At 52.8% G+C, this 13,993-nt stretch overlaps 1 protein-coding gene across 13 annotated transcripts; it reads right to left on the bottom strand.

Annotated features, from left to right (window-relative positions):
- Positions 1-2,182: 2,182 nt before the first annotated feature.
- PARN (poly(A)-specific ribonuclease) lies at positions 2,183-13,692 on the bottom strand. Of its 13 annotated transcripts, none has more exons than XM_087912685.1 (24): positions 13,644-13,692; positions 13,495-13,572; positions 13,318-13,397; positions 13,135-13,202; positions 12,972-13,053; positions 12,421-12,481; positions 11,949-12,099; positions 11,195-11,260; positions 11,049-11,087; positions 10,711-10,753; positions 10,218-10,298; positions 10,024-10,080; positions 9,800-9,877; positions 9,245-9,288; positions 8,941-8,983; positions 8,080-8,155; positions 7,573-7,683; positions 7,424-7,493; positions 7,010-7,065; positions 6,588-6,692; positions 6,207-6,281; positions 4,372-4,564; positions 3,445-3,638; positions 2,183-2,976 (listed from the first exon to the last, which is right to left on the bottom strand). In XM_087912685.1, exons 1-24 carry the CDS (start codon positions 13,660-13,662, stop codon positions 2,924-2,926), a joined length of 1,923 nt encoding a protein of 640 aa, XP_087768811.1. In that variant the 5' UTR covers positions 13,663-13,692; the 3' UTR covers positions 2,183-2,923. The 13 variants fall into 13 exon arrangements, with proteins under 13 accessions (XP_087768811.1, XP_087768813.1, XP_026560256.1 ...); XM_087912687.1 differs by having other exon boundaries at positions 3,445-3,623; XM_026704471.2 differs by having other exon boundaries at positions 6,588-6,674.
- Between the last annotated feature and the right edge of the window lie 301 nt (positions 13,693-13,993).

The following is a 13,993-nucleotide window of genomic DNA, read 5'->3' as shown; positions in this document are numbered from 1 at the left end:
GGAGCCCCCCTCCCGCAAGTGCCCGCCCGAGGGAGCCGTGCGCCTGGGCTGGGCTCGCCGTCACAGGGTCCCGGGCTGCTCTTGTGGCGAGGGGTTCCGCGGGCGGAAAGCCGGGGGAGGCTCTTCAGCGAGGCTTCGCAGCCCTGGCGCGGCCCCGCCCCCTCCCAGCCTGGGAATTCTGGGAGTTGCAGTCCAAACGCCCGGGGAGCTTCGTTGTCTTCTCCCCCCCGCCCCCACCCCGCAGTGAGCTCTGCTGCTCGGGACGTTTCGCTGAGCGCGCTCAATTTCGCGGACGCCCCGTTTTCCCCCCTTGTTTTCCCGGGCCGAAAAAGAGCGAAATGAGCGGGAGATCGCGCCTGCCCCCGTCCCCGCCTAACGGCAGGGTTACCCGGCTGGGGGTCCGGAGAAACGGCCGCAGGCGGGAGGAGCCGGCGGGCTCCCAGCTGGGAAGAACCGCGGCTGACAGCCGGAACGCGCCCGGCTGGGCAAAGAAAGGGCGCTCCGGCCGGGCTGCCTTGGGCGGGAGCGACCCCGCTGTCCCTCGGGGCGGGGGCTTGCCTTGCGGGAGGCCGCGGGGGCCGGTTTTGCGGTTGGAGGAGGAATCCCGTCCCCGGGAGGCTGCGAATCCAGAGTCGGGGTTTTGGGGGCGAGATGAGCTTGCTTGGTACCCAACTGGCCCACAAAGTCCCGCTTCCGGCCTCGCCTTCTGCTCTCGGGCGCCGAGGGGAGGGCGAGCGCCTGGGCTCCGGCCCAGGGCAACCGCGAGGCTGGGGGGCGCTGGAGGAAATGCCCGACATTTGCTGGGCAGTCCAGGAAGCGGCTGAAGGAAGGGGGGTGGGCAGCCCAGCCCTCCGTCGGCATCCGCCTTCTATGGGGTGGGGGGCTCAAAGAGCTCAGAGTCCCAGCCAGTGGAGGCTGTCCTAGGGAAATTGGCGGGGGGGCGGGGGCTGGCGAGACCATCAAACAGGCCTTTGTGAGTGGCAGCAGGGACAGGGACCGAGCCCCTGGGGGTGGGGGGAGCAGCTTCTGGAGATCTGGAGGGGCTTCCGAGCGAGGCATGCCTGGTTGTGTCCTGGGGGCTGGAGAACTCACCCGTGCATCGTCTGACCAGGAACTGCTGGAAGGTCAGCTGAGGGAGGGGGAGCAGGCGGGCCCCCAACCCCCGGTTGCTCTTTGCGCAGGGAAAATGAGGGACTTTTGGGGGCAGCTGTGTTTTTCCATGCTACCATAATGCCCCTGAAAATCCTTATTGCTCTTGCCGTATCTCAAAGCTGGGCCAAGGAGTGAGTGTGCGGACTGCGTTGTTTCAGGGCAGCTGCTGACCCAGGGACACTTCCTCCCAGGGACCAGGCAGACTTCAGACTTGGCCTTGGACGACTTCCTGACTCTTCCCTCCTCCCCCAATTCACTGCTAAACGGGGCTGCCAAAAAGCCAGTCTTCCCATCCTTTGTCAGAGGCGTGAAGGTTGAGGACGGGGCATGGGGACTAAGCGCAGCATTCGTGGGCTCCCTGCACCCCTCAGGCCACTCTGGCCATCAGGGAGCCTGCCAGAGTAACCCCACAACTAACACCCATTCCTGTCTGTCCAACTCAGCTTATCTAGGCTGAAGAGGAAGGGATTATCCCTGGGAAAAAGAGCCTCCCAGCAGAAGGGACAGTCCCCTTGACCCCTGGTGGTACAGGGCAAAGAACTGGCCCTGCCCAGGTTCCCCTCCTACTGGACATTGCTCCGGACAGTGACACCGAGTGGTGCCCACAGCTTTCCACAGCTGGCTGCTAGAGAAGAGGTGAGGCCGCTGAAGCAGCGAAAAGGAACAGCCCGTTTGCTTGCTGGCTCCCCGTTTTCCTTCTGCCAGCAGCAACAGAAAGTGGGAACTGCAGGGAGGAGCTGGGGATACTATCTTTCCCCAAGGAGAACGGCCTCCCTCCGCCGAGCCGGCTGCTGCAGCACCCCCAGCAACTGTAGGTCCTCCCTCTGGAGCCAGAGTGGATGCCTGGCCCCCTCCCTTCAATGATTAGCCTTGGGGGGGGGGAAGAGGAGCCCCGCTGGTGGGGTGGGGCGGCCTTTGCTGCAGCCGGGCCAGCTGCTTTTCAGGCAAAGAGAAGCCCACAAGCCACTCCAGGGGGAGGATTTATGTGGCTGCAGGAGAGAAGGGCCTTAGACACATCAACGGAGTTCGATTCCTCAGAAAAAGATTCTTTATTTTTTCACTGTCAGGAAATAACATTTTTCATTCCACGATACAAAAATGTTAAATATCAAACCAAGTTTATGAAATCTACCAAAGCAGATTGATTTTTCAAACTAATACAAGCTGGTGAAGCCTCTGGTTGATCTTTATCTGTTTAAATATAGAATGCTAGTCACGAATCAAAGGAAAAGGTGCCCGAGGGGCTCCCTCCCCCCCCCCCTCCAGGTACAGTATGCGGTTCTCAAACTTAATATGAAGCTTCACGACTCTTTTCTTTCCCAAAGGGAAAGGGGGGGGGGAAATGCACTTCTACTACTGCAAAAGACGGCAGGGAAGGACGTGGTGGGAAGTGCCCGGCTGGCCACTGATGTGCCTGAATGGCTGCAGGGGACATCAAGGGGGCGAGCAGAGCAAGCTGCACACAGACTCTGGGAAGCTTCTCAGCCAGGCGACAGGAGTGGGTGGTCCAGCCCAGGCTTTGCCCTTTCGATCTAATACACATGACAGCAAAAGGCCTTCACATAATCAAGGGAACGGACATGTACACACATGCATACACATAAAAACAGGGACTGTGATTGTTCAGTAGAGATCAACAAAACAGATTTCCAAGAAGCGCCCTGCCTCTCCTTTGTGCACCAGCCACCTCTCTTCATTCAGGGTGGCTTGGGAGGACTGTGCTGCCGCTGGTTCCTTGGAACGGAAGCCCTTTCACTGGTGCTCCTGGCAGCTACCACGTGTCCGGCACATCAAAAAGCCTGGTGGGAGTGGCCTTGAGCCCCCCTACAAGAAGCACAGCACAACCACACAACTGAGCAAACACAGGACCCAACCCTCTCACGCCAAAGCCTCTGTCCATGCTGGCTGGGATGAATCCCGGGCCAGCAATCGTCTTGTGCCGGCCCCCTCCCCCCCCCCCTCCCCAGCTCCCCCAAGGAGACTCCTCCTCCTCCTGGGTTGATTGTTAAGGAGTGTGGAGAGTGGCTGGGTGGGAGGATGGGGCTGAATCATCTGAGCAGCCTCAGCAGCTCCGTTTGGTGTGCTTTGAGTACCCCAATGCTGGGCAAAATAAAGACGACAACTGGGGTGCAGTGATCTCCTTTGCCCGTTCTTTTATCGGTCATTCAAAGTTCTGAGATTATGTAGAAAACCACAAACTGACAGTTTTCCCTCCCTCTAGGCCTGCTGGTCAGCAAACGAACTGAGGCCGCCCACGGCTGTCAGATCAAGCACCCTGCAGAAACCACCTACCACCCAATGTTTCTTCCCTTTCGCCCGTCCTGAGCTTCTTGGCTTGCTTCTCCTCTTCTTCGGGGGGCTCCTGGAAGGAGCCTGGGGGGGGCAGGTCTACCTCTTGCACCGTGGCCTCCTCCACGTCATCTGTGATGCTCTCCTCTTGGATGGGGCTCATGCTTCTCTTCCCCACAGAGCTGGGCGTTGAAAAACTGGGGTAATGGGAGAAGCCCAGAAGGGAGACATTTTAGTCTGTGGGGGCTCCCAGGGAGCATCCTGAAGCAAGGAGGAGGAGTACAATCCTGCCCTGCCGTCCTTCCTAAGGCCATCTCCAGCTGTTCTGTTCTCCTGCACAATCCTGGTTTGTGTCACAGAACAGCTGCCCAAACTGGGTCTTCTTCAAGCCGGACTGGTCATCTGCACCGGCCCCGGTCATCCAAGCAGATGTTTCTGTCTCCCTGGAAGCGGTAGGCCTGCCATCAGCACTTACTCTCTGGCTAAGCCCCAACTGCCGCCATCTTTCTTGTGCCAGTTCAATATATGAATGCTTCTAATTTCTGTTTGGCCCTTGAAATGTCATCCTGGCAGAGCAGCACGCTTGCTTCTTCACCTGTACGTTCAAACTCCTAGGCTGTTAGCAGGACAGGGCTGACTTGGTTCCCGCATGGGGCAACCGCACTGCCCCCTGGCACCCAGACAGCCAGACTCCTCCGGCCTCTCAAACTCGGAAAGGAAGAGGGGAGGCTGGCCCCGCCCTTCTGGCTCAAACTTCTTTCCCCGGGTTGAACACCTGAGTCCCAGGAGGCGCCTGGGCTTCCTGCTTCCCCAGCCGGGGCTAACTCTCTTCTGCTGAACTGGCTGGGCCCGTTTCTGGCTGCGGGAGTTGCTCTCCTGCCCATGAAGCCCGCCTGGTGCAGAACCAGCCGGTGCCCCAACGTGCCTCACCTGCAAATGCTGTAGCAGCGGCTCTGGAGCGCGAAGGGGCTGGCCTGCGTCTTTAAGCGTTTCACTTCCATCTCCTTCCAACTGTCTTCTGCCCATTTCCTCTTCGCCTGCCTCCTCTCCTCCTCCTTCTTTTCATGATATTCTGCGTAAGTCTGAATCCGGTAACTTTCAGCATACTTGCTGGTGTTAACAGCTGTGGAAACAGTTCAGTACGAAATCACTCCGAGGGGAATCCTCTCCAGGACGGCTTCCAATCTTCCTGGCCCAAAGAGCTGAAGGGAGGGATGGCCCCTCCCCTTCCTCTTCCAAGGAGGGAGCAGGGAGCTCTTTTTGGGGGGGACGACACTCTGGCTACATTCGGGAGAGCATAACCGGGATGCTGGTGAAGGAAACCAATATCCTGTTCCTAGGAAAATAACCAGAAAACTCAAGGGAGGACTGGTACAAATTGTGCGTGTGGTGGGGTTGGGGGGGGGGGAACGGGGGACGACGAGCTCTGTGTTGGCCAGAGACCTCGCTCGTTTTTTTTAAATTGTCCTCAGCCTTCCAGATAGATGCAAGAAAGAAAGTCGTCCCAAGCAACGGGTCTCTTTCCCCACCTGGGAGCTACAAGACTGAGCATGGCTTGTTAGAAAGTAGCACCCAAAGCTCATCAAGTCATCCATTCTTCCTTTCCTCTTCCGTGCCAGGACCCTCAGGATCAGGAGAGGTGCACGCTTAGGGATCGGATCCCTGCACCCAGGACCCTGGCGAGGGCTCCCCGGCCTCAGCGCTCGCTTGCAGTCCTCTAATCTTCCCTCTGCCAGGCGGTCTCCGGGTGAGTCGGCAGAACTAGTCCCCCTCAGCTGACGGGGCACCCGCTGCCTCCCAAGGCCACCCAGCGACTCTGCAGCTCCCCCGGGAGGCGCTTGTCTGTTTCATTTCTGGGTGGCTTCTGTTTTCTCTCGGAGATGCTCCACAGGCCTTTGCCTTTCCCAAAACCAAAAGGCAGAGCAGCCTTTGATCCCGCTCACCTGGGAAGAGCCCAGCCAGGTAGACGGCTCACTTGCACCACCTTGGATGACAACCCCTCCCCCGCCAACCCTGCCTCCATTTGCTCTTGGCAAAGAAAGCCCAGCTCACGGCTGCCCTGCCAGGGTGTCCTTTGGGCAAACGAGCTTCTGGGGACAAGGAAACCTTGAAGCAAAACGATACTTCAGCGGTTAGAAAAGGTGAGGCTTTGTCAAAGTGAACCATCACCTCAAGGATTTTTTGAAAGTGATGTTGCAGGAGGAGGAAAAGGGAAGGGCCGATGCCCCAAGGAGTGGAAGGCACCTGCAGTCCGTCTGCCAAGGGCTGTGCCTGCTGCAGCAACCAAGACGAACTCAGCGCTTGTTGGTCCGAGGCAGCCCTGCCACGTAACCGCCATTCCAGGCTGAACCCTTCAGATCCTGCTCTGGACAGGAGGTCAGGTCCTCCTGGAAGGTAGCTGGATGGGCGCCTGGACAGACGCTGCGGGGGCACGCCTGCCCATCACGCCCAGGCAGCGCACCTGCTCCAGGTGCTCAGCTCTCCTGCTGCTGATCTGGCAGGACGGAGAGCAGAGCTTGGCCTGCAAAGGGCTGAGGGGACGGTGTTCCTTGGTCCCTCTTTTCCATGCCTTTCCTCTGCTGGCATGGGGCCGCTCCCACCCAGCAGGCCCCCAGGAAGAGGGAAGTTAGCCCCCCACAAGAGCAGTAGTGGAGAAAGGGCTAAAGATATAAGGAGCCGCTTTACACAGTCAGACTATTAGCAGAGGCTTAGTAAAGATAAGCAGCCATGAACCTCAGTTCTTCTCAAGGTTTGATGGTACTCACCAATCTGTACTTGTTCAGGCTGACTCAGGGATACAAATGCTGATGTATCGTCGATCCAACAGACATGAATGTTTCCTAAAATTGGAAGGGGAATGTAAACTCTGTTCTGATCAGATCTGTCCAAGCATAGTGAAGATGACATCACCCGGACAGGGGCAGCTCTCGCCCTGGAGCAGGGAGGGCCGAAGGGAAGAGCAGCACAGGGACGCGTGGAGGGTGGGGCGGAGGCTTTGCTGAGCTGTGCTGCCAAAGGGGCCTCGCAAACCCCACTCCCACCCGCTCTCTGCCCACCGAAGCCAGGACCCTTTGCCTTTGGCCTTCCCTTTGGCCAACCTCCCCTCCACCCACAGACGCCCCTCTGCCAAAGACGGGTCTACTTACCGAAAGCACTAAAAAGCTGGTAAAGGTCACTTGTCTTCCAGTCTTTGGGAAAGGTAACATAAAGGACGTGATCACGTTTTGGCTGCACTACAAAACCAGAAGAACCGGATATTAGGAAGTGATTTATATTTTTGGTAAGAGCTGCTGCACGCTCCCCCCGACGCACCAGGAGCCAAACAGCGAAGATCAATGTGACACTTTCCCCACTGGGCTTCCATACACAAACCTCCCTCTGGGGAAGGCAGACTTGGATCGGCTCACACGCATTTCCTACCCAACCTTTTCCTTGCCAACCTTCAGTCGATTCTTCCCTTTTCTGCAGCTCAGTCCCCATTAAGAGAGAAAATGTTTCTCATAGGCTGCTGCAAAATCAAAAAGGTGTGAACCATCCCTCCATTTTGAGATGGGGGAAAAACACTTACAATCTGGTCCCTGCAAATTGAGATATGGAATGTCCATCACCCTCATCAGAAATAATCTGAAGCAAAAGTTAGAGAGTCACTTGGATATTATACTGGGCTCTTATAAATAAAAGCAGAATAAAATAAAAAGATTTCTTTGCCTCTGCTTATCTAGCTCCATGAAAAGCTAGCAAAAGAGCACCTCTGAACTACATGGCAAGAGCCAGGGGCCACTAGCCTCCCAAAAGCTGGGCCCTCGTGGTCTCAGCCTAGGGCAGCAGTTTGCACTATACGGCAGGGCAAGAAAACCTCTCTAGCAAACACGTTGGCACTGCTCCACATGCCAGCTTTAAACTACGACATAAACTTCACTGAAAAAGCCACAGCAGAATTTCAGAAAACAGCATTGTGGTTTTCAAGGAGGTTGTTACTTACTTGTTGAAAAAAGGCTCGATCAGCTTTGAACGGGCAGAGACATGATTGGTGGGAGGGCTGAGAAAGGAACCTAATGAGCAAAGATAGGACAAAAATCACTACGATGAGCTGAGCGGAGGCTCTGGTGCAATGGGAGAAGGCCAGAGTACCTAGGAAGTTTGCCATGGAGATGAAGCAGAGGCCCGTGATGTACGCATCATAACCAGCTTCATGAAGCTGCTCTGATGCCGTGTTGTAGCTGGGAAACCCCTCGGCGCTTTCTGAGGAAGGAAAAGATGCTTTTACTCAAAGTCACCTGGACAGAAGGAGGGACACTTTAGTCCAGGCAGGGGTGCAGAGACTGCTTGGGGTACCCAGTTTCCTCCCAGGGACTGTTTTACTGGCCCCATCCCAGCAGACTCAAGAATGCCTTTATTCTGCCTCTGATGAAACAGTAGCATAAATTGCAGCCTTTTTCATCCCGCTACAGTTCAATATTGCCCCTCGTTTTGTGTGTTTCTGAAGCCCCGATCTAAATTGCCCATCAACAGTACACAGAAATGCCAGCTGGAGAGAATCCAATAAGTTTCCCCCTACCAAAGTGAAAGCACACCTTTAAATGCTCTTTTGCCACGCCTACTCAAAGCCGTATTTCTTCGGCTGCTCTGTTTCCTTACCAACTCTTGGAGGGCTGAAGGGCGTCTCCTTCAAGCGCTTTTCCAACTCTGCCAGGGATGTATTCTTAATGATTTCCTGAGGAGAGAACACGAGGCATCTCTGATTGCAGGCTGATGTCAGCACAGTACAAGTGCGTTCTCCCTCTTTCCCAAAACCTTGGCCGCCCTGGAAAGGCCACAGTGGTTGCAAAGTCTTTTTAGAAGTCAAAACAGAGTTTGAGAGTCTTAAAACCAGCACCATCTCAGAAGCTTTTAATTTTGCCACTATTGGGCCACTATTATCAATACCAACTGACAGCAAGAACATGAGAAGAAGGTGAAACCTCTTCTAATGTTTCACCAACGTCTTAAAACATTTGGAATTAACCAAAATATACTCCCACTTGTGAGCTCTATGTAAATCACTTCCAAGGCATGTTCAGCAGCATTGTTCTTGCCTTCACTCTAATTAGCAAAAACAGTTAAAGGCCCCTGGGGGCACTGCTCCAACTGAGCAGCAGGTAAGACTGACCATGTCAGAGGCACCAAGAGCTCCTGCTAAAGGCAGAAAGTGACACTCGGGATTTCTTCCAAGGCACTCTTGTCTCCCCCGCCACAAACAACAACAACAACAACAGCAACAACCAGGCATTTTAAGGAAGGTTAGCTTTTGTTTGTGCTTAGCGGTTTTGCCTTCTTGCAAGCAGCAATGCCTCCTGAGGATAGGATTCTGTGGCCAGGAAAAGGTAGTTCACTGGGTGCATAAATGGCATGTTATCTTCGTTGCAAAACAGTCTTGTTTATCCGTCTTTTTCACTTCATTAACTTTGCTAATGACAATACTACTTTCACAGGCGCTATCAAGAAATGCAAATGTCCTACCTTGAATGGCTGAGTGCTTGCCATCAATTTAGTGTCCAATAGTCTGTAAAACAGATTTTAGAGTTATACATTCTGGAAAACATACAAGGGATGGCAGGCTTGAAATAAGATGGCTGCAATGAAGAATCAGCAGGGGCTTCCTAAGTTCAAATGGAGATCTCAGCTGCTTGTGGGCATCCATGCTTCTTAGCCTTGAAGGCAGAGGGACGGTCTCTGAGGACCCTCTGCCAGGGGAAATGGGGGGGGCTCCTTGGACAGTTGGAGGGCCACTGAGAGAACAGACAACTGAACCGAACTGGCTTACCTTGGAAAGACGCATGTTGCTAGTTCTTTGAACTCCCTGAAATCCTGAAATTTAAACGGAATCAGATTGTTGAGACCAAAAGAGATAATGTAAACTGCACCAATGCAATACTAATTTATTTGAGAAAAGGAAATATTGCAATGCTAAAGAAAATATTACATGGATGTTACACTGAAGATGCCCTCCAAAGCATACGGGGTTTTCAAAATACAACAGGCGGTTGCCAGCTTAAGAGAACTCCAATTGGAAGGTTTTGGAAGTTAAGAAACCTAGCAAGCTTCCAGGCAAAAGCAGAGGGAACGTCAAAGGGAAGCAGTCCCACTTTGGCTATCAACTACTGAGAGGAGCTGTTGACTTCCCGGACCAACTAGAGGCAGAGCATCTTTCTCACTGGACGCAGGACAGGTGCTGGTCCCCACCTTCCACCCAGGATGACCGGTCTATGTGTGCCCCAGACAGGTGAGTCTCTGCTGGACCGAGTAGGGAAGAGGTGACTTTCCTGCAAAGGACGCATTGAGGGAAAGCAGGTTTGAGTGCAAGGAAGGAACCACCAACCTCGGGGAGGGAGCAGTAGAACTGATGGATGGTGTGCATGACGTCCAGCAACATGTTGTGTCCGACCACCAGCTTGCCCTGGGGAGAAGCAACCCAGCCCAATGCTCAGGGAGAGGCAGAGCATGTTCTCCCTCACCACCACACTACGCTGGGTGTGGGAACGCCTGACTGGCTAACTTCAGCTGCCGATGGCCTGCCTACTTTCCCTAATGACTTCAACGTACCGAATTTGCAAGGGCGTGAATGACTCTGGAAAACCCCACTGCATCCCTCAGCTCCTCCTACAAGGGAGAAGCCCAGGGTGAGGTCCTTTGCCCAGTTCAGCCCAGCATTCCTGCAAATCAGCCTCCCTGACTGGAGCGGAGAGGCTGCCCCCAGCCCAGCCAGCCAGTCCCTGCCCGGCATCAGAGGCACCTGCCTGCTCTCTCGCTCGCTTCTCCTGCTCTCTTCTCTTGCGCTCCTCTTCATCCATTTTGCTGATGATCATGTATCGCTCCTTCTAAGAGCCACAAAGGTTAATGCAGGCACAAGCAAGCAAGAGCACAATGACCGAGCACTCCTACACAGCTTCATGCATCACATTCCTGGGTGGAGGAGGAGGGAGAATCAATCTGACTTTCTCACGTGGTTTTCCCCGCCTGGGAATCCTGCAAGTTCCCACCCCAACGTATCTGGAGGGCAGCAGCCCAGGAAGAGCAACTTTTAACATATTGCTCCTCAGCTGCAAGGTTCAGAAGCGGGAGGCAAATCCATGAGCCATCCCACCGGAGGTTTCGCTTTTGTAAGGGCTTGGCCCCAGATCAGACCAGCAAAGGAGCAGCTGCCATCTGCCCACCAGAACTCTCCTAGTGATGCCTGGAAAACCCCACAGTCCTACCAAGGTGTGAAATGGAAAATGCAGAACTAGTCACCTGTTCTGTTTCCACGGTTTCAACATGGATGCCTTTTGGATATCTATGGTGAAATTAAAAATAAGGATTAATAATAAACCTCCTTAGGTTTGCAGAAAAGAAAATAATAAAGTGCCGCATTTGGCAATAACACCAGAAACACAAGTATCAGTGTAAACTCCATGCTTGGTGCATAAAAGAAAAAAGAGGCCCGAAAGGAAAACAGGAGCCCTGCCTCAACACTGCCCAGGAGTCGGGGAGCTTGCCCTCCAAGGAGGGCAGCACTCCCAGCTGTGGCTCCCCAGAGGCGGAGAAGGCTGCTTCAGCTACTTCTTCTTGTAGTAACCAGCACTACTCACTTCCAGCTCAGCGTCTGATAGATTAGTTTCCTCTGAAATCTACAAGAGAAGAGGAGAAAGATAGTAAGGTTGCCATTTCCCCTCCTCTTGGCTGCCCAATCGGCCTCCTCTACGCAAAGCTCTGCCCAAGACCCAGAGGAACAAACCCAGTGCACGGTTCCAGCTGCACGGCGGCGTTTCCTTCATTTTGCAGGAGATCTTCTATCCTTTCTCTGGAAAGGGGAGAGAAGCAGAAGGCGCCTTCTTTCGGGTTGGCCTCTTCCCACAATGGGGAGGACCGTCTGCAAACAGCCCAGACAAGGCAGAACCATCGTCCCCCTGCTAGTGCACAATGGCCTGTGTTCTCCAACATGGGAGAGCTGGCAGGTTTTACCGTTTGCTGGATCCACACTGTGCACATTATCGCAAATAACTATTTAAGTCAGTACTTTCCGAAATTCAAAGTAAATGGGGCAATGGGTAAAACAATGAGGACCAACGTCACTGAATTCCCATAAATGTAGCATCAATGGACACTAAGCAAGCCAATGCAGATGGATGGGCCTTGTAACCATCTCCTCCTGAAGAGCCCCTGGTTGGCACCACACCTGCGAAAGCCCTGTCCCTTGTTAAAACCTCCATACCCTGATCGTGAGGGAGCCCAAAGCCCAAAGCAGGGCCTCTCTGGCTGAAAGTGCTCCAGAGAAGTGTGCTGAGGTGGTCAGCCTCCATCAGCCTCTCCATTGCATGAGACAAGCTGCAAATCAAATCTATTTCCAGTCTGGCAGACAGCAGCAGGAGGTGACTCCTTTTCCTGGCAAAACTTTGTCTGACCCAGGAAATAATTGAAAACCTAAATGCAACAATTACCAGTGGTGTTCTGAGTCCCTCTCTCCAAGCACAGACTAAATATTCACTTACACAACTTTCTTGATGAACTCCTTCTGATCCTTAGGAACAGCCGATGGAGGCTTAGCAGCATCCAAGCCCCCAAGTCCATTGGCTTGACAGCGCTTCTCGTCATATTGCTCCCGTAATTGTCTTTCTTCTTCTTGATTTAAGTAAGGGATACCTTAAAAACAGGGGAAGGTGGGGATGAGTGGGTGGAAGAGACTCGGGTGAAGTTCTGTTTTAAAACTGTTCCAATTTAAACATCTGGGCATCTAGTCATCCTTTCCTATCCTAGTATCCTCCAGATGCATTGGAATAGAAGTTTTAACTCTCTTGGTAGGAGAGAATTCTCAGTGATGGAGATTAAACTTTAATCACAAATAATTACAGAATCATGATTTTCTTTCTTCGAGATCAGATCACACAATACTGGAAAGAAAAAAGTTAAAGCTACAGCTATGGAAATGCAAAGTTACTTTTAAAATATTTACAAAAAGCTTACCATTTCGAAAAACTTTATTAAAATCAAATCCCTGGTTTGCTAAAAAATCTATACTTGAGCTCTGGAAGAAAAACAGGAAAACAGATTTATAAATGATTCTACAAATGACTTCAATCTAATAAAATTATTTTTTACCACTAAAAATGCCAATTCATGGTGGGTTATATATATTTTATTCATTTGACAAACCAGTTACAATCTCCCAGATAAAATTCAAACTGCTGGCCTTGAGTAAGGCACAAGGAACTTCCGGGCAATTTACCTTTTCTCCAACATCAGGCTAGAAACCACATCTGTGGGTGACACTGAAGTATGGAGAGTGCAAAGAAAAAAAATACTTCTCTCTGAAGCCACTTCATGTTTATGAAACTTTTCTCAAACTGACAAGATCATTCTGACTTTAACAAAAACATCTTTTTAATAATTTATAATCTAGCTTCTTAATGATAAATGAAACATTATGCAGCTTGCAGCACTGCATTTGTGCAAGATTGGTAGTGGAAGATTTTCCTTTGGATTCTCTGTTAGTTTTGAATCAGAAAGGGAAGTACCTGACAGACAAACTTGACATCTGGTGATGTTCTGTTCAAAGGTTTGGGGAAAATATAGAAGTTAAATGATTTCATGTTATACCTAAAAAAAAACACAGTTGAAAATCAATTTACAAGTTATCATGCTACACACTTAATTTTAAAAAACCAGAAAAGGACGTACTTAGATTCTGTGTGATCGTACTTAAAAGTGCATAGACCAAACTGGAAGAGCAGGAAATCCATGGAATGCTGGGTGGAAATGAGCAGAAACTCTAAGCAACCAGTTATTGATTCAGAGAAACGGGGGGCGGGGGCCGGGGGGGCGCCCAGGGGTTTTACAGCGTTCCCGCCGGGAGCAACTCACCTTCCGTAGCTTCTGGTACCGCTCCTCGGGCGTGTCGAAGCCGTTGGTCAGCGCGCTCACGGACGGCCCGTCGCTGATGCCTGCAAGCAGAGCGAGTCCTGAGGCCTCGGCCGGGGCGAGGGGGCTCGTGGCCTGGGAGGGGGAGCCCGGCCGCTCGGGGTGGGGGCGGCTCGGTACCTGAAAACTCCCCGTCGATGGCCAGGAAATCGGCGTCTTCCACGGCCTCGTAGACGGTGCCCAGCGCGCTCTTGAAATCTGCGGACAAAGCGAAGGTCAACCGGGAAGCCGCCCGCGCCCCGCGCCCCGCGCCCCGGCCCGCCACTCACTGCCCCGGGTGATCTCCATCCCGCCTGGCGCCCCGTCACCCGCCGCCCCAGCACTTCCGGAAATAAACGCGGCGACCCGGCGCGCAGACGCGTCACGGGCTGTGGCTTTTCACTGCCTGCCTCCTGGCGACGACAGGGTCTGAAGTCAGAGCCCTGGGCCTCTCACGGTAAATAAATAAACACACGGCACCAGTGTTTACTCGGGATGAAAAGGCACTTTAATAATGGTGGGTATTCCTTTTATAGGCTACATGCATACGTCATAGCAGAGACAAAGAAGCTTTCTACATAATTATGCTAATGCAAACCTATGCCATAGCTGGTATCTTATTGCTCCTACTTCTTAGCCC

This window comes from Pseudonaja textilis, chromosome 14, assembly GCF_049901715.1.
Source record: "Pseudonaja textilis isolate UNSWEBS1 chromosome 14, rPseTex1.2, whole genome shotgun sequence".
Taxonomy (NCBI): domain Eukaryota; kingdom Metazoa; phylum Chordata; class Lepidosauria; order Squamata; family Elapidae; genus Pseudonaja; species Pseudonaja textilis.
This window is presented reverse-complemented; position numbering and strand designations above follow the sequence as displayed.